This window comes from Amblyomma americanum, chromosome 4, assembly GCF_052857255.1.
Source record: "Amblyomma americanum isolate KBUSLIRL-KWMA chromosome 4, ASM5285725v1, whole genome shotgun sequence".
Classification (NCBI taxonomy): Eukaryota; Metazoa; Arthropoda; class Arachnida; order Ixodida; family Ixodidae; genus Amblyomma; species Amblyomma americanum.
Window position 1 is genome coordinate 96,427,119 of NC_135500.1, and position 27,061 is coordinate 96,454,179.

The following is a 27,061-nucleotide window of genomic DNA, read 5'->3' on the forward strand; positions in this document are numbered from 1 at the left end:
CACGACAGTACCTCGAGAGCACAACGTGGTCCAGTACTAGGCCAGTGTACAGCTCTATGATGCAGCCAACTGCAATATTTGAATTGTGACCACGTGTTTTCCATGTGCCATCAAATATAACATCTACATTTCCTGGCGGGTTGAGGAAGTTCTGATACATATCCTTCACTACTTTGACACTTGCTGCTTCTGTAGCAGTAGCTACTGCCTGGCAAGCTTTCACCATGGTGTCCATATGACCCCTGAAAGTCTTGTGGTGAAGTCCTCGGTGGGAGAGGTTCATGGTGGCACAAAAATCCGCTAGGGCAGTCGCTCCCTTGCCTATACTTTGTATACCCTTCATTGCCCGCAAATTGACCTCAAAGGGCGTGATGTTGGATTTCCCGGGCACTCGTGGCGATGAGAAGTGCCGCTCGGCGAAATCGCAATTTGAGCATGTGAGCTGCAACTTCACTGCTAGGCCATATTCTCTCTCACTGCACTTTGTGAGTTGGAGAGCGGCCATCCCACACTTGCTGCAGCTTGTGGACGCAAACAGCTTCTTTAGCACAGTGAGGTCAACGATGATATACTCTGTGCCGCGATCGTCTTCACTTGCTGTGCTCACGTTCATTAGCTCAAACTTGCGGGAAGTCGCGGACCTCTTCGCCAATGAAGTTTTGATGTTGTCGGCGTATTTTTCACGCGCCGCGCACTCCGCCTCCGTGAAAAACACCGTGTCGAAGCGTTGAGCACGCGAGCTCGGTTCAGCCGCGTCCGTCGGCACCGAAGCGGCGTGCGGAAACGCCGAAGTCGACGTTAGGCTTAGGTCAGCCGGCTCGGCCGCTTCCGACGACACGGAACTCGAAGCCACTTGCAGCGTATCAGAAGTCGACATTTTCGACGGGCTTAGTCCAGGCATATCCACCGGCACTGCAGAGGCTTGCGGTAACATCGAAGTTGACGCCGATCGGCATTGTCCAGCCGCGTCCACCGGCGATGCTGGCGTCAACGGGGTTTGTTCAGCCGCGTCCACCGGCGAAGCTGTTGTTGGCAAACTCAGTCCAGCCGCATCCACCGAGGGCATCACCGAAGCTGCAGTTCTCGACGATGCAGCGCTCTTATTCCATGCGCGTCTCTTTTTGCTGACTGCTTTTCGCGTACTTGCTTTCAAGCGCGCATCTCGGGCCATCGTGACACACGGAACAAAGACACCAGGCAGGCAAATACACGCAAAAGCACGAAACTCGTGGCTAAAAGAAGCGATTCAATAGCCAAAATATCTACAAGAACGATAAAGAAAAAGGCAGAACGAAAAATACTAGCAAACAAAGAGGAGCGCAAAAAAGGACAGGCGTGCCGGCAAAAGCAGACGACGGGAAAGAGCCGAACAACGCGGTCGCGGGGCCGCGGGAGGCAAAGCATGCGTCACGGCCAATCAGAGGGCTGCGCCTCGAGGAGCGCCCGTTTTACCCAATCGGCGGCTGTCTCGCGACGCTTTCCCACCTTGACAACGGGTGCTGATGGCTCCGATGTGCGAGGGTCTACAACGTGCCGAGAGGCGCCAAAATTGAGAGCGGGAAACCAGCTTTCAAACGAGACCAAGATGGCGCCGATCGGTTCGCGTCGCGCGGAGCTACGGCAGCTTGAAAATGGGGCAAACTTTCGCGCTTGGCGTTCAATTTCGGCTCACCGACGTTTCTAAATTGCCGTTTTTTTCATACTTTGAGTTGGAATTCAGCTATAATATTTTGCAGAGGCATAGTTGGGACATTAAAGACTTCAATATCGCAATTTTTGAAAATTGCCATTTTTGACCGTTTTTCGCGATTTCAAGACCCGCGTCCCCCCTTAAAAAGAAGCGACGCCAGTTTTTGCTTAAAGAAAAAGCGGACATTCTGTTGCAGCTGAATGCTGGAAAAAAGCAAGTGGACTTGTGTAGGGAGCTTGACATCACAGAGTCAACAAATGCAACGATGCTCAAAGATCGGGACAAGATCATAAAACTACATCGAGAATCGCTCCCTCAAGAAAACGTCTGCGGCTGGGCAACTACCATGGACAGCGACTTTCGAATTATGTGGACAGCGACAGCGTGGCGGCTACATCCGCGGAGCTCACCACCGAAGACATTGTGAATCAAGTGCGTGAGCAAGAAGAATGTAGTAGCGACGAAGACGATGCCGACACTGGATCAGCGCACGAAGAGGAAGAGATTGTTTCCGGCTCGGATGTCCTAGTCTTTCTAGAGAAGACCAGATCATTCCTCGGGCGCTGAAAAGATGTCCCCGATGATGTGCACAGGAAGGTCGAGGATGTGGAGGCGTTCGTCTTGCAGCGCTTATCGGCTTATCGTCTACTCGCCAGAAGAAGATAACAGACTTCTTCAAGCAATAAATTGTAGTTAAACTGTGCCCAGCGTTATCGTTTATTATTTACTTACCAAGACATAAATCTGCTGCAAAGGTACGTAATTTTAGTTCTTGTGATGCATTACTGACATGAAAATAAAGGTTTTTCAGTACTACGATATTTCAAAATAACGAATTAAATTCGGCGGTCCCGTGAAGTTCGTTGTAACGAGATTCTACTGTACATTCTTTCAAAATTGGGCCGTTAGCTCATGCATTTTCCCAGATAATAGGTTTCTTTTCCCGCATTTTTAAAAACATGTCAACGAGGTTCTACTGCATTACATTTCCTGGCTGGTACCATGAAATATGAAACAGCGGAATTCAACTGTATTATTTCCATCACAACTGATTTCACAACAACTGCTCTTGAGTGCAGCAACATAGCGAACCGAGCAGGTGAATTCTGCACAAGAAGCATATTGTGTATATTATTCATAAAGCCCTCAGGAGACATCATGCAAACCCTTCGTGACTGGTCAAATCAAACAAGTTCGTCCAAGCCAAGGTGGAAGGAATAGTTCCTCCATACTGCTTGCCACAAAGAAGGGCTCCACCACAATAATCAGGGGGAAAAGGAGCAATGGCAAGCCAGAAACGCACACTTGCCCAACTGCCATTCCACTAACTTGCCACATCAGTGAACACCCAACTACGGGAGACGTCTTCTGGAAACACAGACCTGACCCAACGACAAAAAGAGACAGCAACGGGGAGCCCAAATAAAAGTCAACTCATCTATAGTTAACGGCATGTCGAGCCTCAAACGACGTCACTGCTATTTCCGCTTACAAAAAGCACTCATTACATTTGAAACGCCAATGCATTGTTATTTGATCTGAATAAATATATTTATTCCATGTTCCTTTCTTACTTTGTGCCTGGACAAGAAAGTTTTCGATTCCCCCTTCTTACACACGTCCTTTACAATCTGCAGGATTAAGGTTACCAGACGGATGTTGGAAGGTGTACCACGCTGTCAGAGCCAGAAATCATTCACAGGGACCAAAAGGCAAGCGAGCTGCCCAGAGAACCCGGGAACAGCCTGCTGCCCATTAACAGCCCTTCCTAGAATGGATTAAGGTCTCATCATCCAGCTGTACCTCAGTCCAAGGAATGCGGCATTAGCCAAGGATCATCAATACAAGTCGCAGTGTGCTCTGGGGGGCAGGGCTGCTTCGTGCTGAGTCTGCAGCATGGCCTATGACAGAGTTACCATAAAAAGATATAGTGCACCAGCCAGTACTGGTGTCAGGTGGCCAGTAATGATCACAGCAGTGAGTTTACTTCGCTTGTTTCCAAGTGCTTCCAAACAGTATTATCAGACTGCCAGTCCAGGAAAATGTCAATGAGCTGAGTTATGAACAAGCTTTCTATACTTTGTGAACCTAGCCCCATTTTCTGCATATTGAGAGTAGAGGTTCTCAAATTTTTTTTGCCTCAAGGAAGCCTAACAGCCTTTAACAGGTGCCAAGGAATCATTGCCGTTTTAAAGCGATACCTGTATGTGGCTTACCCAACGGAATCACGTCAGTGGCAGCAGCAACCACACTCCTCCCTCCACTAACCTTTTTGCTGCATCTGCCGCTAAGGGTTTCAGCCAAATATGGACCGATAAACGACGACCGTGTGTGACGCATGTCTAACCTGCACCCCTATACCTTAACCCCCCTCCCACCAAATGACTGGTCCATATTATACCCCGTTACTCCGACACTTCCAGCAAAAGGCATTGACTACGGTGCTAATGGGAGCATAGCTACATAAGTGCAACAGATATCCCACACCAAACACATAACCGGCATCAACCTAAGCTGCCGCTGAAGTTCACATTACCTCAAAGGTAAACGTTCGGTGAAATTTTTCACACTGCTGATCTACAAGCACCTCAGAGAATTAACAAAAAGGCTTACTACACCTTAACTCTGTCAATAGCCTGTCAATAGCATGAATAGCACTAACTGGAATGCCTGTGGTCAAATTCTCAATTAGAAAAACAATTTTTTGTTTCTTGGTTTTTTCAGACATATCAATCAGCAAACTTCGAAGGCTTAACCCTTTCAGGCGCGAGAGTGTGCTGTACCTAGCAGCGATTTCTTTGTTTCAGTCCAATTTAGCATCCTTCTTGTCGCAAAAAAGTTTTTTTATGCCATATAGAGAATGCAGTAATAATAGTTCCCAAAACATTCAGCTGGGTAGCACACTGTCCAACATTTTTATGCAGACAGATTTTGTCGCCAGTGATCACAACGATCGTTTTTGTTCAATGCCTAGTGTAATGTGCATCTTCAGAAAATGGAGCGATTCCACGATCCCTCGGGTGCTTACTTGCCAAATTCAGGCATTTCGTTATCACTATTTCTTACGAACCTCACTCTTTGTATGTAATTAAGCCCATTCGTATAAAAACTTATCCGCTGGTCTTCCGCTCTGGAAAACTAACAAATTCCTTTTCTCGAGGCCTGAATATACTAGTTCGGCAGAAAAGGAACTGTTTTCAATCGAAGCAAGAGATGACGCTTGAAAGGGTGAAGCTACAGACAGAACAACAATTTAGCAACCAGCATAAGCTCTCAGAGAGTCGTCCCGATTGACATGGACAGCCAAACTCCCCAATTCATTGTGTGTGGCAGTTATAAACACTGGAAGCAAAGGAAAGGACGACATCAGACTTACATCGTACTGGGAGGCCAGACCCTGGTGCACGGTGGCATCCACGGCACCCAGCTTGACCTTGCCCTTGAGCTCGGTGGCTGCCTTGGCCCAGTGGGGGGCCAGGTTCTTGCAGTGGCCGCACCAGGGGGCAAAGAACTCCACCAGCCACAGGTCGTCGCTGTTCAGCACCAGCTCCTCGAAGTTGCTGTCGTCCAGCTCAACCACGTCGCTCTGCAACCCGAGCCCCAGAAAAACATGAGCATTCGGAAGAAATGCAACACAAAACCAGTGCATTGAAAGTTCCGGGATCACTACCTTTGTTTTATTTTCGGGTCACAATATCAAAATTCTATAGACTGCTGCCTTGTGGGCCGCTGTAACCTCTCGCCACTGTGTCCAAGAGTACCCCGCCGCACAAAAGAAATTCACTGTGCTGTCTCACAATAAGTGCATAGATGCTCCCATTCCCTTCAAGGGGTGCATTTATGGAACAGTCTTGGAGAGCGGGGGGTTGAGAGGGAGGGGAGTAAATGCATTTCTTGAACTTGGTACAGAAAATGGGGCCAGTGCAGTTTTTTGCAGTTTTTGCACAGAAAATTTCTCAGCACCCCCCCCCCCCCCCCCCCCCCCCCCCCCCCCCCCCCCCCCCCCCCCCCCTTCACCAACACCTTCTTGCATCAAATCTTTTCCAGTTCCCTTTCACGTTTATTCTGGGTGCTGCCAATATCTGCTGTGAAGAGAGGGAACCAGCGTTGACCTGCTAACTCAGAAGTAACTTTAGCTTACTTACTTCCAACAACTGACACAGACATCGTAGAGTAAACCAGACTTCCGGCATCCCGCAAAAAAACTGCTGATGGATTAACTCTGTTAGGCCAGGATATATGTAGCGAACACACGGCAACTTCTGCATCGGAAGAGTGCATTCACTAGAAGCGCCTTTATGCATAATGCTCGAGCCGTCGTGGCAGAGTGGTAGCGTCTCCACCTCAAACGCCAAAGGCCCTGATTCGATTCCGAGCCTCAGCACAGGTTTTTTTTTTTATTCAGTGAGTGCGAGGGGGGTTTCAGTGGCTCCCATAAATGCCGCCTACAAATAAGTTGGTTCGCGGTTAAGCGCAGGCTCTGTTAAGGAGCGTTTATACTCCGGCGTAACACGCACGTGCTGCACGGCGACGTCACGTCAGCCAAAGCGAGACCCTCTATACTCTAACTGCGCTTAACCGCCGACACGTTCGGCGGCTTTGGCGCACTCTGACCGCACTGGCGGAGACTTGGAGCATGTCTCTATTTCGCGCCGAGTGCGCCAGCTGCCGCCAGCCTGGCCAGACCGATTCGGCTCCGCAGTGAGGCGTGCGTTGCGACGTCATGTGCCCTCCTCAGAGCACCGCCACGGCGAAATCGCAAGTTCGCGGCCAGTAAAGCTTTCGCTTTAATATCCACCCCAATGATTTACTTATGAATGGCAAAAGAAGTTAGTCAGCGAGTGCAGCTTGCAAGTGTGCTGTCTTGAGCACAAGACACGCCTCCCTCGAAGGCAGTTTTACACTATCAATATTTTACACTGCCATTACTTTTAACCTCGTTGCTATGGAAGTGATTTGTATTTGTAACTGCGGGAATGCAAACCCCCAACATCAACTCCAAATTGCACAAATAGGAAAACCATAACAGCATGTGCATTCTGCAACAATTTGTACTTTGCCACACTGTCAGGACCACAGCAATTTACTGCCAATGTTACTGCCATCAAAACAATGGCATACTCCATAGTATTGGCAGGCACAGGCTGCCACTTGTAACAGGCACAGAAATTGGAGAGGCGGCCAAGTTTGCAAGTCTGCTAGCACACAGGTGAACACTTTTCGCTGATAGCTGCTTAGTGATAAGATGAAATTTAGCTTGCTACATAAAATCTTAATTTTAGCATAACATCATGTGAAAAATCATGCATGGCAGCAGTAATTTTCACAAACTGCAGTAATGCATGCCAAGTGCCACTAACTGGGAAATGAAAACGCTTCACTGCAGCGAAAAAGGTGCTGAAGCAACATTCCTAATTATGGAGTTCAACTGCGCACTGTTACATATGGTATTATTACAAAATGATCATAGCTCAATGTAAAACACAGCACTGTGCCTGGGGAATGGTTGACTACGCTAATGCATCCATAAATATAAGAGCACTGTTATTAAAGGAACAATGAGGACACATTGAAGTCTGCCCGTATCAATAGGAAAAAAAAAAGGAATTTTTATATGAAAGAGCCAAAAAATGACATACAGGTACCCCTGCCGCTGGTCGTTTCGACAAGCGAACGTTAGATGAAGTGAATATTCTTTCTTGGCCGCACTGCCATTCCACTTACAAGCTCTGATCACTGAGTCCTTTTCATTACAGACGTCACAAGTTTGAAACGAATGGAGAGAGGAAAAAAATGTTCCACGTCTACATCCAATTTTCTCAGTAATAAATGCATCTTTTCTTTCCAACAGACATCAGCATAGGTACAAAAGGCAAAGCAATCAATTTTTACAAAGAACCAAAATTGGATGGAGCTGTACTCTGTGTCCGTTTAAGCATTGCCTGTGATCGACATAAGCTCGCAACAGCATACCTTGCCACCACTGCCGCCACCGCCACTGGAGGTGCGCTTTCCGAGCCTCTGGTCCACAAGCTTGCGGGCCTCCTGAAGTGCGGCCGACGCAATACCATCAGCTGTGCGTGGCCCGCTGTAGTCTGTCGGGCTGTCCTTGTTGGCACCAAATATTTTGACCGTGGGGAAACCCCTGACACCATACTGGCCTCCCAGTGACTTGTCCTTGTCAGCATCCACAGCGCCAACCTTGACTAGGCCCTGGGCAGAGAGAGCACGGAACACGTCAAACACCGGGCCAGTGCAGAGACCCTTTCCGTAGTGATAAAACTGATTTTTTTTCCTTTTAATGTCTTAACTCTACAGATCACACAAGGCTCAGTTAGAACAGTGCACTGCAGAGCAGTCCAAAAGAAACATGAAAGCAGCTGCCAGGTTTCACACGTGGTGCTGATGCCTACGCAACCCAGTAATTGGCGTGCGATGAATAAAACCCTTTGTTTTACAAAGAACCACTCGCACATTCATGACAAGTCCGATCTGCTATACTAAGCAGTTAAAACCCTGCCCATCACATTCAGGAAGCTTCAACGTCACATGTTCTGGCTGGTTCTTAAAAGTACAAGTTCACTTGTTGCACTACAAGAAATTATAAATAACACATCCAAAAGAGGCGTCTGCGTACCCAATATCCGGACCTCCGTAGGATGTTTTTTCTTAGACAAAACTAACAAAAAAAAAAAGCTAAGAAGTGCAGCTCAATAGAAATTTTGCACACTTAATGAAATATGCACGATCCATAAACGCGACAAATAAGCTCGTGTTTTGTAAATTAAGCCACACGCTAATGGGCCTCTAATATGAGTGCTTTAAAGAGCGCTAGCTCTTGCTATTCGCATTCGAACGTTTCTTGTTAGTCAGAAATTTCAAGATGGCGGCCTGTCATGTGATCAAATTGCTGCTGCATCGTACAAAATATGACCCCCCCCAGTCACATAACCGCACGTGCAGAGTCATCGGGCCAGCATGGCAGCCAGGTTACACCCTATGCTGTTCCGCTATATACGTACCATCTGAGCAGGTGCCACTTGGGGCCGCCATTAGTGACCAAATTGTGGCCCATGCACCCGTTTAGCGCACAGGGTTCGGAGTGGTGGCAAACGAATCGGCACAATTCGGCGCACAAAATTGTTAGTCGAGTTGAAGCCCGTGGTGTGTGTGTATGTGAGGGATTCGTACAGACGACCTTTGTTTCTCAAAACTGTGATGGGGGCAACCTTCGGAAGGCCATGGCGGGCGAGCCAGTGGTCGCAGAGGGATGCGGGTGGTACCAAACGAATTGTCATTTCGTGATGTAGACGTTGGTATCTGAATTTGTCGAAAGCATAGGTGAAAACAACTTAGCTAATGCCCTTGATTTGATTTTGTATTCGCAAATAATGCTTTTTCGGTCATTTGGGGGCTTTATTTTAGTGTTTCGGTTCTAAATAACTGGCACTTGGGGCAATAAGAAAAACACTCCCGAGATCAAAAAACTAACCTCTGCTAAATGTTCCTGAAGCAGCTCCGTTTCTGGCAGAGCTGTTTTTTTTTCAAAAAAAAAAAGAAAGTTGACAAAGACAGGCAAGTCAGACAAAAGTACCATTTTATGCACTTCATATTTTGCTCACTCTGCAAGTGCCAACAATAATTGGTATTAATGCATACCATTACAAAGTAAACACGCTTCTCTTTCCAATGAGTTCCAAGTTCTTTTTCTATTGCAAGCAGAATGGCCACTGCAATCGCGCAAACGCTGAGAAACGGCCAGTGGCCGCCACCGGTGTGGGATCTCCGCCTTTATAAGTTAAAGTGCAGTCAAACTAACTAGGAGTAACAATGCACTATAACCAAACTAAAAATGGCATCATAGCCATCTTCCACTCCTTTTCACGATACATGATGCACTAAATGGTTTTTCTAGGAAAGGCAAAAAGAACTATTGATGCCCGTACTGCAGTGGAGACAAACTACACATCAAGATTTCAGTGCCTTAAACATGGAATCGTTTCTAACGAATTGTCTGCCAAGGGCTATGAATGGCAGCAGCAGGTTTTTCACAAAGAAGTTCGGCCACAGATGCTACAGGCTGTGTTTCTGTAGTGCTGTCAGAGCCAGTATTCATTCCCTAGGGCTGAAAAGGGAGTCTGCCGTTCCAGAGAACCTGGAATCAGCAGGCCACCCGGGCACAGCCCTTCCTAGAATGGATTAGGGTCTCATCATCCAGCTTTGCTACAGCACAGCATTCAGCCTAATCACTTGGCAAGAGTTACATAGGGCACAGCCGAAACCTTACAATTTAGAAACAGTCTGAAATATGTTTTGATCAAGAAACCACTTGGAGTGCAAACAGGTAAACACTAGACAAGTGAGCACTGTAAAACCTTGATGAAGAATAGAACAATAAAGCAATAAAAAAAGTAACAATAGTAAAACAGAATTACTGCAGAAAGTAAACACATGACCTACTTTCATGATGCAATGAGAAGTAAAAATGAAGCCCTCACCCCACTATACATCCATGACAAGTACAATACTCAACAGATCGAAGTCACTAAGCAAACCAAACAAGTGGCTTCGTTGCCATTTTACTTGCCTTAATGCGGCAGAACATTAAGGCATAGTTTTACACAAGCTTTTCCTCTAAGCAAATGCCTTCACAGCTGCAGAAACGACAAGAGGAGTGACTTTTTTTTTCTTTGCAATGAACTTGAGAACTTCAAATGATAAATCCTTTATACACCTGCTTCTTTGAAACTTCATTAATGAAGGCACAGCTCTTCAAATTCCATTCTCTAATGATGGCAAAGGTTTTGCTGGCATAGGGTAGCTCGCCTTGCTAAAGTTTATGGTAGAGCCGAGACATTTTGTCTTAAGAGAAATTGTAGCACAGTACAGAACACTTCTTCCCCCACCCCTCCAATATTTTACGCATGCCTCACAAGCAGCAAGAGAACAACAACCAGGAACGTACCTTAAGTGCAGAAGCCGCCTTGGCATACTCCGGAGCAAAAGACTTGCAGTGACCACACCTGGAACAAAAGAGATGAAGCACACTAAAGTTTAGCAAACCACAACTAGGTTGATATGCTTGTTCCAATGCGGGTGTGGACAACGACACTGGCACTTCAGCTGAAGCCATTTTTAAGAGCTTCACTTCACCACTTCCAGGTACATACAAGATTTTTAACTGATCTGAAGTGCCTCATAATCAATGTTTAATATCATGACCGAAGTTATCGCAGCATGCAGCTGCATAATTTGTTATTATTATTATGCACGAGGTGAACTGCCATCAACACAATCCTACACAAGCCAACATGAAAGTGGGACCAATAAAGATAGAGGTCCATGTGTGGTTCAGATTCCTGCTGTGGTAAAACTACTGAGAAGTCAAATATAGGCCAGGTACTAAGTCTAATGAGCACCACTGGCCCTGAATTCACAAAGCCCAAGTAATCTAGACACAAGATCAACAAAATTCTATGAAGGATAAGGAAAGAAAGGGGTAAAGATAGAATAACGCCGAGTGTTAACTTGGTGTCTAGCACTGCTGTTGCTCGGCAAGAATTATTAAGTGACAGAGCACCTGTCATTTCCCTCCCGCACAAAACTGGCCCATTGGCAACCTGAGAGCTTGCCAGCTGCACATATATGGAAGGAAAAAAAAAACCCATAGTCTAAGACCTGAATATAAGTTATACACCTGTTACACGGGCACTTTCAAAGGCTATCAAGTGAAGAGCCTTCAAGATTATTAATCACAATCACAACTCCAAGGAGTTGTGCTGCTGCTACAAGACAAAACTCAATCGCTGTAAAAGTGTTCCCATTGTCTTGCAGCAAGGTGTTTTGGAGCCACCGTCGCCGTCAATAATTCTGCAGGCATGTTGGCAACGGCTGGCAATTAGCTTAGACTAACCCGAAAAGGTTTTTTTTTAAATGCTTATCCATTACAGCAATATTAATGACTCTTGAAATGAACTTTGTTGCCCTGAATAAGCTGTAGTAGGACTCATGCACTTCTGAAGAAGCTGGTGTTGGTTTTTTTTCCATCGCTCACAACATTGGTATTATGAATGCCGCAGCGTTTTGTAGCCCAGCCTGTCTTTTCTTCTGCAAAATAAGTAGTGTATTTTAAAGTCCTATTTTTTTCAGAGACGATACTGAAGTGATTTTATTCCCCAGCATGTTGCTGCGTGCGCTCTGCTTCCAAGAGTGCACACAGCCCCCATTCAAAGGCCCTCGAGATCTCGATAGAGTCCTGCGGGGCCCTGATGACTCAATTGACTCGGTAGCCATTAGAGCCATGCTTGTAGTAGCGCTCGATTAACCTTCAAGTCGACATACCACCAGTGACTGTGTGACAAGGGTATTAAAAAACTCAAGGAAGCATACATTAATGCAAAGCCTCTGAGGAAGTACACTGAAAAAAAAAAAAAAAAAACGTGCATGTCTGCTAGGATGAGAAATCTGAACTGAACAACTAGTGCAAAGGCCATGCCTTTTTTTTTTATGGGGTTTAACATCACAAAGCTACTCATGCTATGGGGATGCCTTAATAGAGGGCTCCGATAAGTTTGACCGCCTGTGGTTTTTTAACGTGCACTGATACCGCAGAGTACACAGGCCTCTAGCATTTCACTGCCATCAAAATACGACTGCCGTGGCCGGGATTGAACCAGAGGCCATGCAATAAATATGCAGGCCAGGCTCTGGGTACATCGCATGGCCTCAAAGATGAGACCTGCTACAGTGGGCGACAGCAAAAGGAAAAGTGCAGGGACGGAGCCTCTGTAACTGTCACTCCACCAACAGTTCGTCCGCAGGACGGCCACCTCGTACACTGCTCCATTTTTCACTCTGTCACTGAAGCAGCTGCCACCATCTATGAAAGATTCTTGGAACCAGACACGTAACAAAGACTCAAAATCAAAGTAACTTTCTTCCATGAACTTTGAAAATGCACACTATGTTAGAAACCTGCCTTAAACAACAATTATTACAATTATACATTACGTTTTAAGAGGAATTGATAACTGCAAGCAGGGACTACCTTCACTGGATAGGAAGAGAAGTTGTCAACGAATGTAGCTATGCGCAATATCATCTTCACGAACTCTGGACAGTGTATGCGGATATGCCGATATAAGTCATCTCTATTAGTCATGAAGTTGTATGGGAGAAACTGTTCTTGCAGTGCAAGCTCAAGGAAAGTGGCCCTCACTAACACAAGACTAACTTTGTTAACCAGCCCTTTGTTGGTGTTTGATACACCAGTTTCAATGACGAAACAATGTGATGCATTACAAGTGCTGGTATCAAGACTATATATTGCATAGTGATTTCTTGCACTTAGCAGTTGCAGAAGCATGAAGCCAGAATTGTTCCTCACCAAGGTGCGTAGAACTCCACAACCCAGACTTCATCGCTGTCGATTACCCTGTTCTTGAAGTTTGCTGGGGAAAGATCCACAACCTCCGTGTGGGGACCATACATGCCCAGGGCCACAGAGCAGAGGGCTGGCAACACGGCAAGAAGCGCTAGGGGATGGATGAGAAAAATACCAATTGTTTACTTCAACTGCAAAATGTAAGAGGAACTGAATTTTCCGGTTCAATGTCCCAAAGACACATGGGCTACAGAGGATGCCGTAGCAGAGGGCTCTGGATTAATTTCGACGATCTGGGGTACATTAATGTGCACAGACATCACACAGCAAGCTGCTGCCTTATGTGTTTCTCTCGAAACATGGCCGCCTTGTTAGCTATTGATCTCGAGAAATGCTGAATACAGCAAAATGCCTGTTCAGAAAGTTATTTAAACAAACCAGACGAATGAATTTATACAACATCTTCAACTTAAACTGCACTGCAGTTCACAAGAACGTCATTCAGTTCAATGAACCTCAACGAAGAGCAAACTCACCTCTGCATACACTTCTCCTACGGCGCATTACCTTGTCGCACTCATTTTTTACATTTTGAATCAAAAAGTTTGCTTTCATAATGCTCATACCGTAACCTCAGCACACAGTACTATCTCTGGCAGCTTTCGCAGCAGGTGCATGTTGGCTTTAAACAGAAATGGCTACTTCACTCTTTAGTCAAGATCAGACATAGCCTGCCAGGCATAGCTGCAGCCAGAAGGCCACACATGTAGTGGTAGCCCACAGAATTATCAATTGTAAAAACCAGTGCACACATCTATCACTAGGTGCTGTTCTGAGCGAAGTGAGTGCTTTGAAATTTTTACACATCTTACGTCTGTTGTTCAATTTGCAACAGAAGCTGAAGATAAGGGTGCAATGTACTATATGAGCACTAGACTGGTTTACAGGGTACCAACCTGCAAACACTTCATTTATGTGTAAAAAAGAAAAAATACAAGTTTAAAGGTGGCCTTCCTGCAGTAGGAGCATAGGTTGATGCACTACTTATACTTTTCTGTCACTTAAAAATCCAAAGTGAGAACTTGATTTTCGTTCTTGAAGACGGCGGCAAATCGCTAAAGTACAAGAAATGTTCAAGGCCGCACTCGAAACGGGACTCCCACCATGAACGCCAGTATCGGTCATTTCATGCCCCGCCTAACATGAAACTTCGCCCAAGGTTATCGGAGAGCGACAGTTTCGCGGCTTGTGCGCCCAGGACAATAAGCTCCCCGTTTTCGAGACCACAAACTATCTGCGACGCGGGATACACAATGCTAGGCGCTTATTGGGCTATTTCTGTCTCTCTCATAGCTTAATGATACAACAGGCACTGGCTACACGTGGCACTCGGCGCGACGTGTAAAAGTCATCAGGGCCACGTTTGCTCGGACTAACAACTTGTACTCTACTTTAAAAGTAAAATCGTAACTAGTAATACATATATGCAATGCTAGAGAACGTTGCTCTATTCACATTGCATAAGCGAGTCCATATATGGCAACTCCTGTGGGCAGTGACACCACCTGTTCGGGTCGGCCGACCGATAGCAGAACGACCGTCAAATATTCGCAATGAATCATAGAAAGTAAATTTTACACAACGAAGCACGCAACGATGGCAATAAACAGCTGCAAACTATCTGTGAGAGCGGCCTCGAGAAGCGTGACAGCACATAGTAGTTTGCAAGTGCATGAGACGCATGGGTTGAGTAAGCTCCACTGCAGTTCGCGCCACGTGTCTACAAAATTGCTTTCCTCACACAGACGTAGTGCCAGATCAGCAAGGAAGACTCCTATTAACTAAGCGTTGAGATTACGACTACCACACGCTGTCGTGTCACAACGATGGCAGCTCTGCTGCACAGCGGCAGATCTCTTCGACGCATAAAACGATCTCCGTTAATGTGAAGAAATAATCTTACCGAGCGCCATGGTGACCTTGTGAAATAAATTACTTTTTGGTGAAGTTGCAGGACACGAGTGCGGCTCAGACTTGACGGATGGACGAAAATGACGAAGAGCCACGCATTTAGACCGGCGGTGTTTAAAACTACACAAGAGCTCGTGGCTGATGGTGATTGGCTGCCCGCCGACCTACGAGCTGACAAAGCCGCAGGACAAAGCACACTTGAAAGGACAGAAAAAGAAAACATAATAAGGCCAAGAAAACTGTACGTTAAGTAAACAATACCTTTTGTTTTGAATTTCAGTTTATTTTGAAGTAAAATCAATTGAAATGTTCTACGTTATGTGGCAAAGTTTCATTTTGCACGTAGTTCCCGGCAGATGACAGCACGCAACCATTTACAAAGTTTTGGGCGGGCCTTTCAAAAGCTGAAATATGGAGGAGGGGAAACAGTACATGTGGCGAAATAGCCACTTACGATCACAAAAAGTGACCATATTTTTCAGACCCCACAGCGGGACATGGGTGGGGCTCTGAATGACACGGCTAGTAGTTTAGACATGCACTTTTTATTATTCTATCCATATCATGCAACATTTCTTTCCCTCCAGTTTTGAGCTAGCTGGCGGCGCATACATTTAATACTTCTGACTTGAATGGATCTTCTGCAGCAGTTCATTTTTGCAGATGTGTCCGTGGTACCGTTCACATGTCATGTGCACATTCACTTTGAGCATGTGCATCGCTTTAAATGTCGTCACTTGAAGCTGCGTCTTCTCTGCAGACCACAGCTTTTCATCAAAGAAAATGCCCTCTCTACTGGGTGCAGTTGTTCCTGGAAAGCACATGCAGTACTCAATATATAATTGCCCTCATGTTGTCGCAAGGCACATTATTCTTCTCAGAGTGCTGGAGAACACCCACCCACCGTTCCCCGACCGGCTTCTTCTGTCTCTTCCATTACTCTGGTTTTTCAGTCGTGTCATAATGCGAAACGTTACAGGCTTCGTCAACTAAAGCATGCTCATCAAGACCGATGGTGACTGAACTCTGAAGTTATGAGCGCCTGGCTATGGCTTGTTTATTCCATTATTTAGGCTAGTTTGGTGGAGCTAGGCAGAGCGGGTGTAGCCAGTGTAGCGAAGGCGGGACAAAACGCCGTCCCGCAAACATGCTGGCGGAACAGCGGGACCAGGCCCGCAAAACAGGGACATGTCCCGCCTAAATCGGGACGTCTGATCACTTAACATATTGTGGAACTGTAAAGAGGAGCCGCCACGTGAATCTCTAATACAACTTCCTACTCTCGAGCAATGGGTGGCCGTGTTGGTCAGCTCAGACCTGGGCGTTCAAACCCGGGCAGTGAATAGGCTACTCAGGTCGCTGTAAGCCGTGTACTGATAGCCACCTAGCATGGATCATCTGCATTTTTTCTTTGCTGGTGGTGGTGGTAGTGGTTTTATTAAAAATAATAGTAAAGAGGAAAGAAAAGATTTTTGCTAGCCCCGGCATCTGCCATCGACACTGAAGCACCTGAGCTGGGGCAGCGGAAATAAAGGATAGCAGGGAGAATGGAGAAATGAAATGAAAGAGGTGAGGGTTCAGGAAGAGAGGATAGGGGGAGAAGTAATATGTACAAACTATTTACATAATAAGAAATGTGTCCAGGTTGGGCGCGTGATTAGTTCTTTGCTGACAAAAATGTTTTTCAATCCAAATAATCTTTTCTTTCCCCTGTGGGTGGAAGTTATTTTCATCTTCTGACTAATCACTTTCAAGTATTCCTCAGACTGCCTTATAAAAGCCAACTTGCGAACAAAATTGAGCACGCGCATTAAAAAAAAGAGAGAGAGTGGGGGACTGGAGGTATGGAACTAAATTTTTGTTGTATTCCTTTTAATTTGCTCTATTTCCTCCATATACTTAAAGCAGTTTACTCACAATTTACTAAACGAAGAACGCTCGTTGCTCGCCTACCGATCATCTAAGGCCCCCACTTGCGCAGCCGTTCCCCAGGAGAGCATCATCGCACATGTCGCGATCATGGTCTCGGCAACAGCGTTGTGCACCTGGCATTTGGAGGAGCCCTGAAGCAAGTACTAGCAGCTTTTCAAAATAGTTTTGCGCACAATCGCGTCCATCAATCTAGATTCGTATAAGCATACTAGAAGACACTGACACAGTAGAAATGAATGCTTGCCAACTGTTGGCGATGCACGTCGACTCGCAGACGGATCAAGCATTGAATTCGAAGGGCGAACTTACGTGACCGTGTCTCCTTAAAGAAACGTCAGAAAACTTAGATGGCGTAGTGCAGCTGCCATGTGCACTAATAACAGTTGCCGTGAATGAGCTCGGCTGCCGACTGTCTGCCCCTGTTTGCGCTCGCCAGACTGTTATTGCACACTTCTATAGCATCGCGGGCAGCGAACAGCCCCGTACTGCGAACACGGCCTTGACACGCGATAACTACCTGATACGGCGTGAAACGAATGAAGGATAAATAACGACCGTGGAAATTTCGCATGCGGCAATTAACTACGAAAACGTAGCGCACGCAGAAAACGACATACAATTGAACGAAGTCGAAGGGATATCCCACGTATATTCGTTATAGCCGTTGCTTCGTTATGGCGGTATGCCACGTTGGTTGAAACTATAGCATGCGAGCCGGCTTACATGCCATTATATATGCTTGTCACTGTGTATGAGAACACCTTCAACACTACAACACCACTACGTTGTCGAATATCCGTAGTCGCATGTAAAAAAAAAAAAAGATGAGCCCTAGTGACGTGCCACAGCAACGGCAGATTGCAACGCTCGGCGCTGCGGTTACGAACACGCCGATAACAAACGTGCCAAGCGTGTTGAGAAATCACAGCGCCGTGCCAGCCGCGCGGTGCGAGTTTCGCCACTCGTGTGACGTCACTGTATTAATCTCTTTTTTCTTTTTTTAACTCGCGACTGCACACGTCCAACGAATATGTGAGCCTTACAAAACTTTCGCGGCCCTCATGGGCTTCCAATGCCTAGAACATGGTTCGTGTATGTATAATGTCGTAGAGGACAATGAAAGAAGAGACAGAATAATTAACTCAGTTTTCTAATTAACTACGTTTTCTAGGTTTTGAAGATGATAGGGCCGGGCCACCGCAGCAGAAGACGGCGCGCAACGGCGATTTCGTCACGAGCAGCTGGTTCGGTTGGCTTCTCCGCACAGCGTGCGATTAGGGTGTCCACAATACTCATTGGCAAGACATGTACAGCCGGGGACAAAAAAGTCTGTGGGCCACGTGTTCCTCAAAGCGGTGCCGATAGCTCTAATAATAACCGGTGGCTGGAGATGACACTTGCGGAGATGAAAGAACAAAACTGACTTTCACTTCCACAAGTGTAGCCTGCAGCCGCCGCCTAACAGCAGAGCCATCGGCTCCGTTTGAGGAACACGTGGTCCACGTACTTTTGTCCCAGACTCTACGTCTTGAGAGGAAGCGTATGCCAGACCGAAGGTTTTGATCACGGTTGCCCTCTAATCAGCGGAAACTGTTTCACGCTGTCGCTTTCCGTCGCTTCGCCCTGTAAAACCAGCGGAAACTCGACACCGCAAGCGCACTGAGCGCGCTGCCAAATGGTTTTCGACTGAGGCGAAATTCAAGAGGCCCGTGTACTGTGCGATATCAGTGCATGTTAAAGAACCCCAGGTGGTCGAAATTTCCGGAGCCCTTCACTACGGCGTCCCTCATGGCCTGAGTGGCTTCGGGACGCCCCCATAAACGAAACCCAACCAAACCAAACCGGTTTTTACGATACGACATTTCTGTGAAAGAGGAAACTAAACTGCCCACCCATGAAACCAGAGAAACAGAGCACGCTCGCAGTAGGTCTCGTTACAGCGAGACCTGCTATAGACGCTAGCGAGACCTACTATAGACGCTATAGCGAGACCTACTGGAGAACGAGGGAACTACAGTTCGCCATATCGAATCAGTACGGAAGAGTCGGACGCAGTTAAAAATCGGCGTATACTCAGCGCGAAATGGCCAGTGGGGCTTTTTGGAGGCTCGTTATATCCCGACGGTAGTAGATTCTCGAGATATTCGTAAAACGAGATATTCGTAAAAACAGCTCCCATAGGAGCGTCCGAGAGGAACGCCTATTCCTTCGTTATAAACATTTCATTATAGCGATGTTTGACTCCAAATGACCCGATGCAGAGACATGAATCCAATGTTTGTCCATCGTCTCAAGCAGCCGCTCGCTCAGCATTTTCGATGATAAATTATTTTCATCATGTTCCTTAGTTCCAGCTGCAGGCACGACTTCACACTGTGAAAGAGCGAAATCAGATGTTCATATACCTTCCATCGAAGCTGCCACTGATTCGACCTAACTGCACACATACTTAGTATACTAAGGGGCTATAGCAATGTGACAGATGCAGGAAGATGAATTCAGGTCGAGGTGCACATGTTTTACGACTTGCTTCAGCACTCCACGAAGTTCTGTCCATCTATAGCGTCAGCGAATAGCGTGAATCACAGGTAGCACAAAAGAGCAGACGGCTACGAAGCAGCAACCACTTGTGAAAGCAGAAGCAGCCCCTGCGCGTTATTTAGAGGCTGACATTACGGGAGCTGTTCGGCCAGCTCCCGTAATGCCTATTGAATGTTGCGACGGGTAGCTCTAAATCGAACAATAGGTCATAAAAAAAAACGTGAGTTGCGCTTCTTATATTTGATCGTAGTGTCATTTACAGCCGCTTGCCTGGCTACTTCGACGGAGTATGTCTCAGAGAACAAGCCTCTATGTCGAGGACAGATGCATTCCGTTGCTGAGTGTACGCTATTCCGTACGTTTTACATCATCCTAATGTGGAGTAGCCTGCCATGTATATTTACACTATATACCGGGCAGAGCACCACCAGACCTCCGCCTCCTCCCTCGAGAGGCCACCGATGAGCACCGAACAGAACGTATTAAGGCGCTCATGCTCGCGTCCGTCGGTCCGTTACGCTCTTCAACTACATAAGAAAAAAATCTTTGTGCGCGATGGGATTCGAACCACCATCCCTCCGTTCTGCAGCCGAGCGTGCTAATGACTACGCTACTCCCTGCTAACGCATATGTAGTTCTCCTTGTGCAGGACGCTGGACAGCGTTTGCAGAAAGGCGTGGAGTCAGATGGCTGCCTACCAAATGCCCTCCAGTGTCACCAGCATTTAAGATTCACAAACAATTGTGTACTTAATTAACATCTTCACCACACATCAGTGACACAAGCAGCAACACCGCGCTAATTAAGGCCTTCGTTTCGCCGCGCTTTAGGCCAACAAAGTGCCCCATGATTTTTTTCACCATGGTAATGTGCATTTCCCTGTAATTAATGTCCTCCTGAGGTGTATACAGGAGGCTGATCTGTTCAGTCTTCTTCATTTGATTTTTTATCTACCAGGACCAGTAAATATATATAATGCCTGTTGAATGAAAAATTTTATTGTGTGTGGTTTATATATAGGGGTTTAATGTCCCAAAGCGACTAAGGCTACGAGGGACGCCGTAGTGAAGGGCTCCGGAAATTTCGACCACCTGTGATTCTCTAACGTGCACTGGCATCGCACAGCACACAGGCCTCTGGAGTTTCGCCTGCATCGAAATGCGACCGCCGCGGCCGGAATCGAACCCGCGTCTTTCGGGTCAGCAGCCGAGCGCCGTAACCACTGAGCCACCGCTGCGGCGGTTGAAAGTTATTGCTTCTGTCACCTCATCAGTTTGCACTCTTCGCTCTTGCACTATAGCAAATATAGTGCTCGAGCAAGGCCAACAGCGTTTTCCACTGCTCTCCGTGGAAAGCCGAGTGGGAGGGACAGTGGACCAGGCCCCGGCGCCATAAGGGACAGTGAAATATTATTTACTGAGGTTAGGAAAGCGCACGAGGGATCGGTATTCCGTCACTCGTCACCGCATTGAAAAAAGTTTCTCCAGCTATAGTAGGATATACAACTTAGAAAAACAGCAGATAACACTGCGCCACGTTCCGCGGCGTCCTGCATTACTCCGCTAGCCAACCACAACAGTAAACGAAATCAGCTTTTTGATGTTTGACCTTACTAAACAAGCCAGTCGTCAAAATACTAGAGCTTATAATTGTTTACTTGTGATTAGCTTCTTGTTTAGGGGAAAAAGAAAACCTCGACAATGGACCACATTTTTTTTTATCGTGAAGGAATTCAGTGCGGCAGTCCTTAATGTGGGCGGAACTGCTCTGCAGATATGGCTACAGGTACATTAGCACCGAAAAGATCGGCGATCAGAAATGATCATCCTCTGCTACGGAAACAGAGTTACACAATTCTTGCTAGGTCATCCCACGTTTGCCCTATGCAATCTGCAATTTAAATAGTCACCGCCTGGTTATGGCCAATCCCCCTTGTGGGTACGTGCCATTTTGTGAGGGGAACAACAACAATTTCGTCGTCCTGGGGATCTTTAACGTGCATTGACATCGCACTGCACACGGACACGTTCTGCCGCGGTGGCTCAGTGGTTAAGGCGTATGTCTTCTGAGCCAGAGGACCCGGGTTCGAAACCGACCCCGGCGGCCGCGTTTCGATGGCGGTGGTAGTGGTTATGTATTAAAATAATAGTAAAAAGGAAGGAAAAGATTTTTACTAGCCCCGGCAACTGCCATCGATTTGTCCCCAACTGATGAATATGAAATACTGGACGTCATTTTGGGTTTAAAGAACCAGCGCCTCTGGAGCTGACGATATTAAACCCGGTCCACTAAAAGCCGTGGCAGAAATAGTTAATAGTCCACTCACACATATTCTGAACCTTATTCTTTCCACCGCAGTGTTCCCAGACGCAGTGAAGTTAGCTCGTGTGGCTGTTATACACAAGGGCGGTTCCACTAACGATATGAACAATTACAGACCAATCTCGGTGCTCCCTATCTTTGCGAAGGTAGCGGAAAATATTATACATAAAAGACTAGTAAGTTTTCTGAGTGTAAATAACATAATAGCAAGTGAACAATTCGGCTTTAGAAAAAATAAGTCCTCCGAAATGGCCCTTCTTGAAGTGAAAGAACATATACTCGAAAACATTGAAAGGAAAATATTTACCCTCGGAATATTTCTGGATTTTAGAAAGGCCTTCGACTGTGTCCAACACGACGTGCTTTTAAGGAAGTTGCCATTGTATGGATTTCGCGGCAACGCATGGTCTTTAATAGAAAGCTACTTAACATCTAGAGCCCAGTTCACATGTATAAATGGCGCAAAATCCGACAGCAGACTTGTAAAACAGGGCGTACCTCAAGGGTCATTACTTGGTCCGACACTATTTTTACTATATATAAACGACATTGTAAACATAATAAATAACACTAAGTTAATTTTATATGCAGATGACACGAATGTGTTTTTTTCGGGCGCTGACGTTGTGGACGTGTTTCATCAGGCCAACGACCGAGGGGAACCCATTCACCCACGAACTTGCACTTAAAATTTCATAACGTTACTATCGAACAATCGACTACAGTTAGATTTTTGGGGGTAATATTCCAGGAGAACCTTTCATGGACGCCTCACGTTGACGTACTGCGTAGGGACCTTGGGCGAGCCGTGGGAATTTTAAACAAGATAAGATACCATGTTTCGTCTGCTGTAAAAAAGCAAATCTACTATGCGCTTTTACATTCACGCTTCTGTTACTGTTTCCTAGTATGGGCTACAACGACTAAGACAAATTTGGATTGTCTTTTCTCTTTGCAAAAGCGAGCAGTGAGAGCAATAGGCAATTTAGATCTTTCGGAGGACACTGCACCTCATTTTAAAAGTAATAAAATAATGTCCATTCACAAACTCCATAAACACAAACTGGCTCTGGAAATTTCGCGTCTTCACCAAACAGATATAACATTTCAAACTAAATATCATGCCCAACCTGGTCCTTATTATCTACGACATAACTTAATACCAAGGCCCCGTTCGCGTACAACATACGGTGATCAAAAACTAAGTTATTTGATTCCGGATTTCCTCAAAGCGCATCCTGAATTAGCTGAGATACTGTTTACTGCCACCAAGGTGCAACGACTGAGAAGAACACTTAGAGACATTTTCTTAAATGAAAACTAAATACCATGCTGTGCTGATAATTTCGTTCGCCTTCACTCCGGATCTTTACCTTCACTGTGATGATTGTTTTTCATAACACCACGCTACTGATCCAACTTATTTTTTCTTATGTACCTGTATTTTTGTGTTTTTCATGCCCTTTCATATCATGCAGTATTGATGTTTCTTTTGCTTTCAAATTATTGTGCTTATGTTATGTTGTTTCCGCCGCAGCCAAGGGGGGCGCGGCCCCGTCAGGCATGTTCTATTGCCTTTTGTCGCGTCCCCCAAGGCATTTCTGTAACGGAATGTCTTCAATAAAGAAAGAAAGAAAGAAAGCACCTGAGCTGGGGCAGCGGAAATAAAGGATAGCAGGCAGAATGGAGAAATGAAATGAAAGAGGTGAGGGGACAGGAAGAGAGGACAGCGGGAGAAGTAATATGTACAAACTATTTACACAATAAGAAATGTGTCCAGGTTGTGCGCGTGATTAGTTCATTTTAGAGGAATTAAATCACACACGCGCACAGCACTGTGTAGGTTACAACTGGAGTGGGGCGTCCAGTTATTAATCGTTCAAGGTAGAACTCGCGGAGCGTTCGGTCACTGCGTGTAACTACATGACGGAGAACAGACGCCACGTCAAGCCCGTGTGTTCGAGGAATGCACAGAGGCTCACCAAAGTTCGCTCACGAGTGCGCGCACTGCCCTGCGGCCACAATAGCGTCTTGATGGAGTCTGGTAGTATGCCCTGCGCCCTATAGGCCGCGAGCATATCGCGACGAGCATCGGCGAACGCGGCACAATGAAGGAGCAGGTGTTCTAGTGTTTCCACTGCACCGCATCCGTCACACACATCACTCGTCGCGATTCCGTGACGCACCCGTCGTTCCCCGGGCCACACGCAGCCAATGCGCGCGCGGAGGATCATTGCACGTTGTGACCGTGAAAGTCCGCGACAGCCGGTGATACTGTCAATGCGCTCACCTCCTGCGATGCGTGGGTCGGGGTGCTGCTTTCGGAGATGGTCGTGAATGGCCGCACGCACGTCCCCCAGCGCAAGGGGCAGATCGCTGGCAGGTAGTAGGTGCGCAGCGGTCGCGAGGTCGTCAGCTTCGTTTCCGGCGATGCCGCAGTGACCGGGCACCCACTGTGCACGCACGGCACATCCTCTCGGCGCGAGGCGCTCGATGCGCGAGCGAATTGCGAAACGCAAAACGCACCGATGTGCTGTGCGATGTCACAGTAATAATAATAATCATAATAACTGGTCCCTGGGGAAAGGAAATGGCGCAGTATCTGTCACATCTCGGCGGACACCTCAACCGCGCCTTAAGGGACGGGATAAATGAGGGACTGAGAGAAAGGCAGAGATGCAGCAGTTGAGGGCTCCGGAATAATTTCGACCACCTAGGGATCTTTAACATGCAGTGACATTGTACACACACGGCCGCCTTTGCGTTTCACCTCAATCGAAACGCGGCCGCCGCGGTCGGGTTCGAGCCCAGGTACTCCGGATCAGTAGCCGAGCGCCTTAACCACTGAGCCACCGCGGTGATTCGATGTCAGTTCAGGTTCAAGATCACCATATGTGCGAAATTATTCTGGAGACCTCCATTATGGCACCTCTTTCTTCCTTTCTTCTTTCACTCCCTCCTTTATCCCTTCCCTTACGGCGTGGCTCGAGTGTCCATCGATATATGTGAGACAGTTACTGCGTCATTTCCTTTTCTCAAAAACCAATTTTCATTTTATCTGTTTACCCGCCGCAGTGACTCAGTTGTTAAGGCGCTCGGCTACTGATCAGGAGTACCCGGGCTCGAACCCGACCGCAACGGCCGCGTTTCGATGGAGGCGAAACGCTAAGGCGTCCGTGTGCTGCGCGATGCCAGTGCACATTAAATAACAGGCGGTCGAAATTTTCGGACCACTTCACTTCGGCACCTCTTTCTTCCTTTCTTCTCATAGCTCCTCCTTTATCCCTTCTCTTACAGCGCGGTTCAGGTGTCCGCCCATATGTGAGACAGATACTGCACCATTTCATTCCCCCTCCCCCCCCCAAAGAAATACCTCTCCCCTATCCTTTCTTCCTGCCCCCCACCTCTTTCAGTTCATTTCTCCATTGTGCCTGCTAGCCTTTATTTCCGCTGCCCCAGCTTATGTGCTTCAGTATCGGTGGCAGATGCCAGGTCTAGCAAAAATCTTTTCCTTCCTTTTTATTATTTAAATAAAACCACTTACTCATTTTCAAAAGCAGAAAGAAAAAATTGGTTGGTTTTTCGGGAAAGGAAATGGCGCAATATCGGTCTCACGTATTGGCGGGCACCTGAGCCGGGCCATAATAGAAGAAAGGAAGAAAGAGGTGCCGTAGTTGAGGGCTCCGGAAAAATATTGGCCACCTGGGGATCTTTAGCATGCATTGACATCGCACACCACACGAGTGGCTTAGCGTTTCGCCTGCATCGAACCGCTGCCGCAGCGGTCGGGTTCGAACCCGGCTACTCTGGATGATTAGCCGATCGCCGCGACGCGTTTTGCTGCAGAGGAGGAGGACGCGGGATCAAACCCGGCCGCTGAGTTTCGATGAGGCGAACGCAAAACTTTATTGTCAAGGAGGATTCTTGTGGCGGAGGTGGGTCCCTGAGTCCAGGGCCCCAGTAGCCTTTGCAGTCTTGCGAGACCGGTCGATCAGCTTGAGGTGGTTTTCAGGCTTCGAGCAGGACAGCAGAGCCTCCCGCTGCTCCGGCGTTGGTGTGTTGTTTATTGGCGCTGCCTGCGTTTTTTGACGGGCCCATGTAACGTGATAAAGCGTTGAGTGTTCCACGCAGAACGGGCATTTGCTGTTGCATTTGTATTATTTGAAGGATATATTTTGTTTAGTAAACTATGATTCGGGTATGTATTAGTCTGCAGTTCTCTCCCGGTAAGCGACTGCTCTCTACTAAGGTTTTTGTGTGGAGGCGGTAGGTTACTCCTGAGGGCTCGTTGGTGTTCCAAGATGGCTGCATACCGTCTAGTGACTGCGTCCAGTTCCCGCTCCGTGTGCGGCTGCGGTGGGCGTATGCTCGAGCATTGGCGTCCGCACATTGGTTCCCTTTGACAGCCTCATGGCCTGGTGTCCACGTGATGAAGCATCTCCTAAAGGTGATTGTTCTCGCCTTGAGTATGCGGATGGCCACAGTGGATATGCATCCACTGCTGTACCTTCTGCACGCCTCTTGCGAGTCTGTAATTATGTGTGCATGGGGCTCCTCGCCCTGCTGGGTGATGGCGAGTGCGATAGCTGCTTCCTCAGCCTCAAGGATGTTGTTGGTTTTGATAGAAGCGCAGTTGATTTCTCTGAGCTGGTGATCCACCACGCTGGCTACCGAGCCGTATCGTTCTCTGTATGTGGTTGCGTGAACGTATCGTACGTCTTTTTTCCCCGCGAAACTTCTTTCGTGGGCTTCCGATCTTGCCTTTCTTCTCGCCTTGTGTGTATCTGGATGCATGTTTCTCGGAATCGGGCTGACCTCAATTATCTCCGTGATTGCATTCGCCACGCTCGCTGTGCTGATGATTTCTCTCAAAGCATCCCGCGATCAGTATAAGCAGCGTGTTTATGCCCGTTGGGGACAGCATGAGTCTGGTTTTCTGCGCGAGAAGATGGGCCTGTGTTGTTTATGCCTACTTTAAGGAATTACTCTCTCGAAGTGTTGACCGGCAGTCCCAGTTGGACGCTTTCCTAAGAATCGTCTCTAATTGTTCCTTTTCTTGGTCGAGCGGTGTTTGGTAGGGGACGCTGTATAATATCCTACTGACCACGAGGGCCTGTACTAGCCTACATGTGTCCTCCTTCATACCTCTTCTTCTATTGGAAATTAGTGCAATCATCCTTGTGATCTGTGCCATGGTATTCGCTAGCACTCTGACTGTGTGG

The 27,061-nt window shown here is 47.0% G+C and overlaps 1 protein-coding gene and 1 pseudogene across 1 annotated transcript in view; both read right to left on the reverse strand.

The window, feature by feature from the left end:
• CaBP1 (Protein disulfide-isomerase A6 homolog CaBP1) overlaps positions 1-15,207 on the reverse strand; it is a 30,259-nt gene extending 15,052 nt beyond the window's left edge. Inside the window, exons 1-5 of the mRNA XM_077661241.1 lie at positions 15,037-15,207; positions 13,077-13,224; positions 10,656-10,713; positions 7,664-7,903; positions 5,067-5,276 (exon numbers count right to left, since the gene is read on the reverse strand). Of these exons, the coding sequence (XP_077517367.1) occupies positions 5,067-5,276; positions 7,664-7,903; positions 10,656-10,713; positions 13,077-13,224; positions 15,037-15,046 (666 nt within the window). The 5' untranslated portion in view covers positions 15,047-15,207. The remainder of the gene's footprint in view (positions 1-5,066; positions 5,277-7,663; positions 7,904-10,655; positions 10,714-13,076; positions 13,225-15,036) is intronic.
• A 10,543-nt stretch (positions 15,208-25,750) lies between these two features.
• On the reverse strand, positions 25,751-26,633 carry LOC144129688 (uncharacterized; annotated as a pseudogene).
• Between the last annotated feature and the right edge of the window lie 428 nt (positions 26,634-27,061).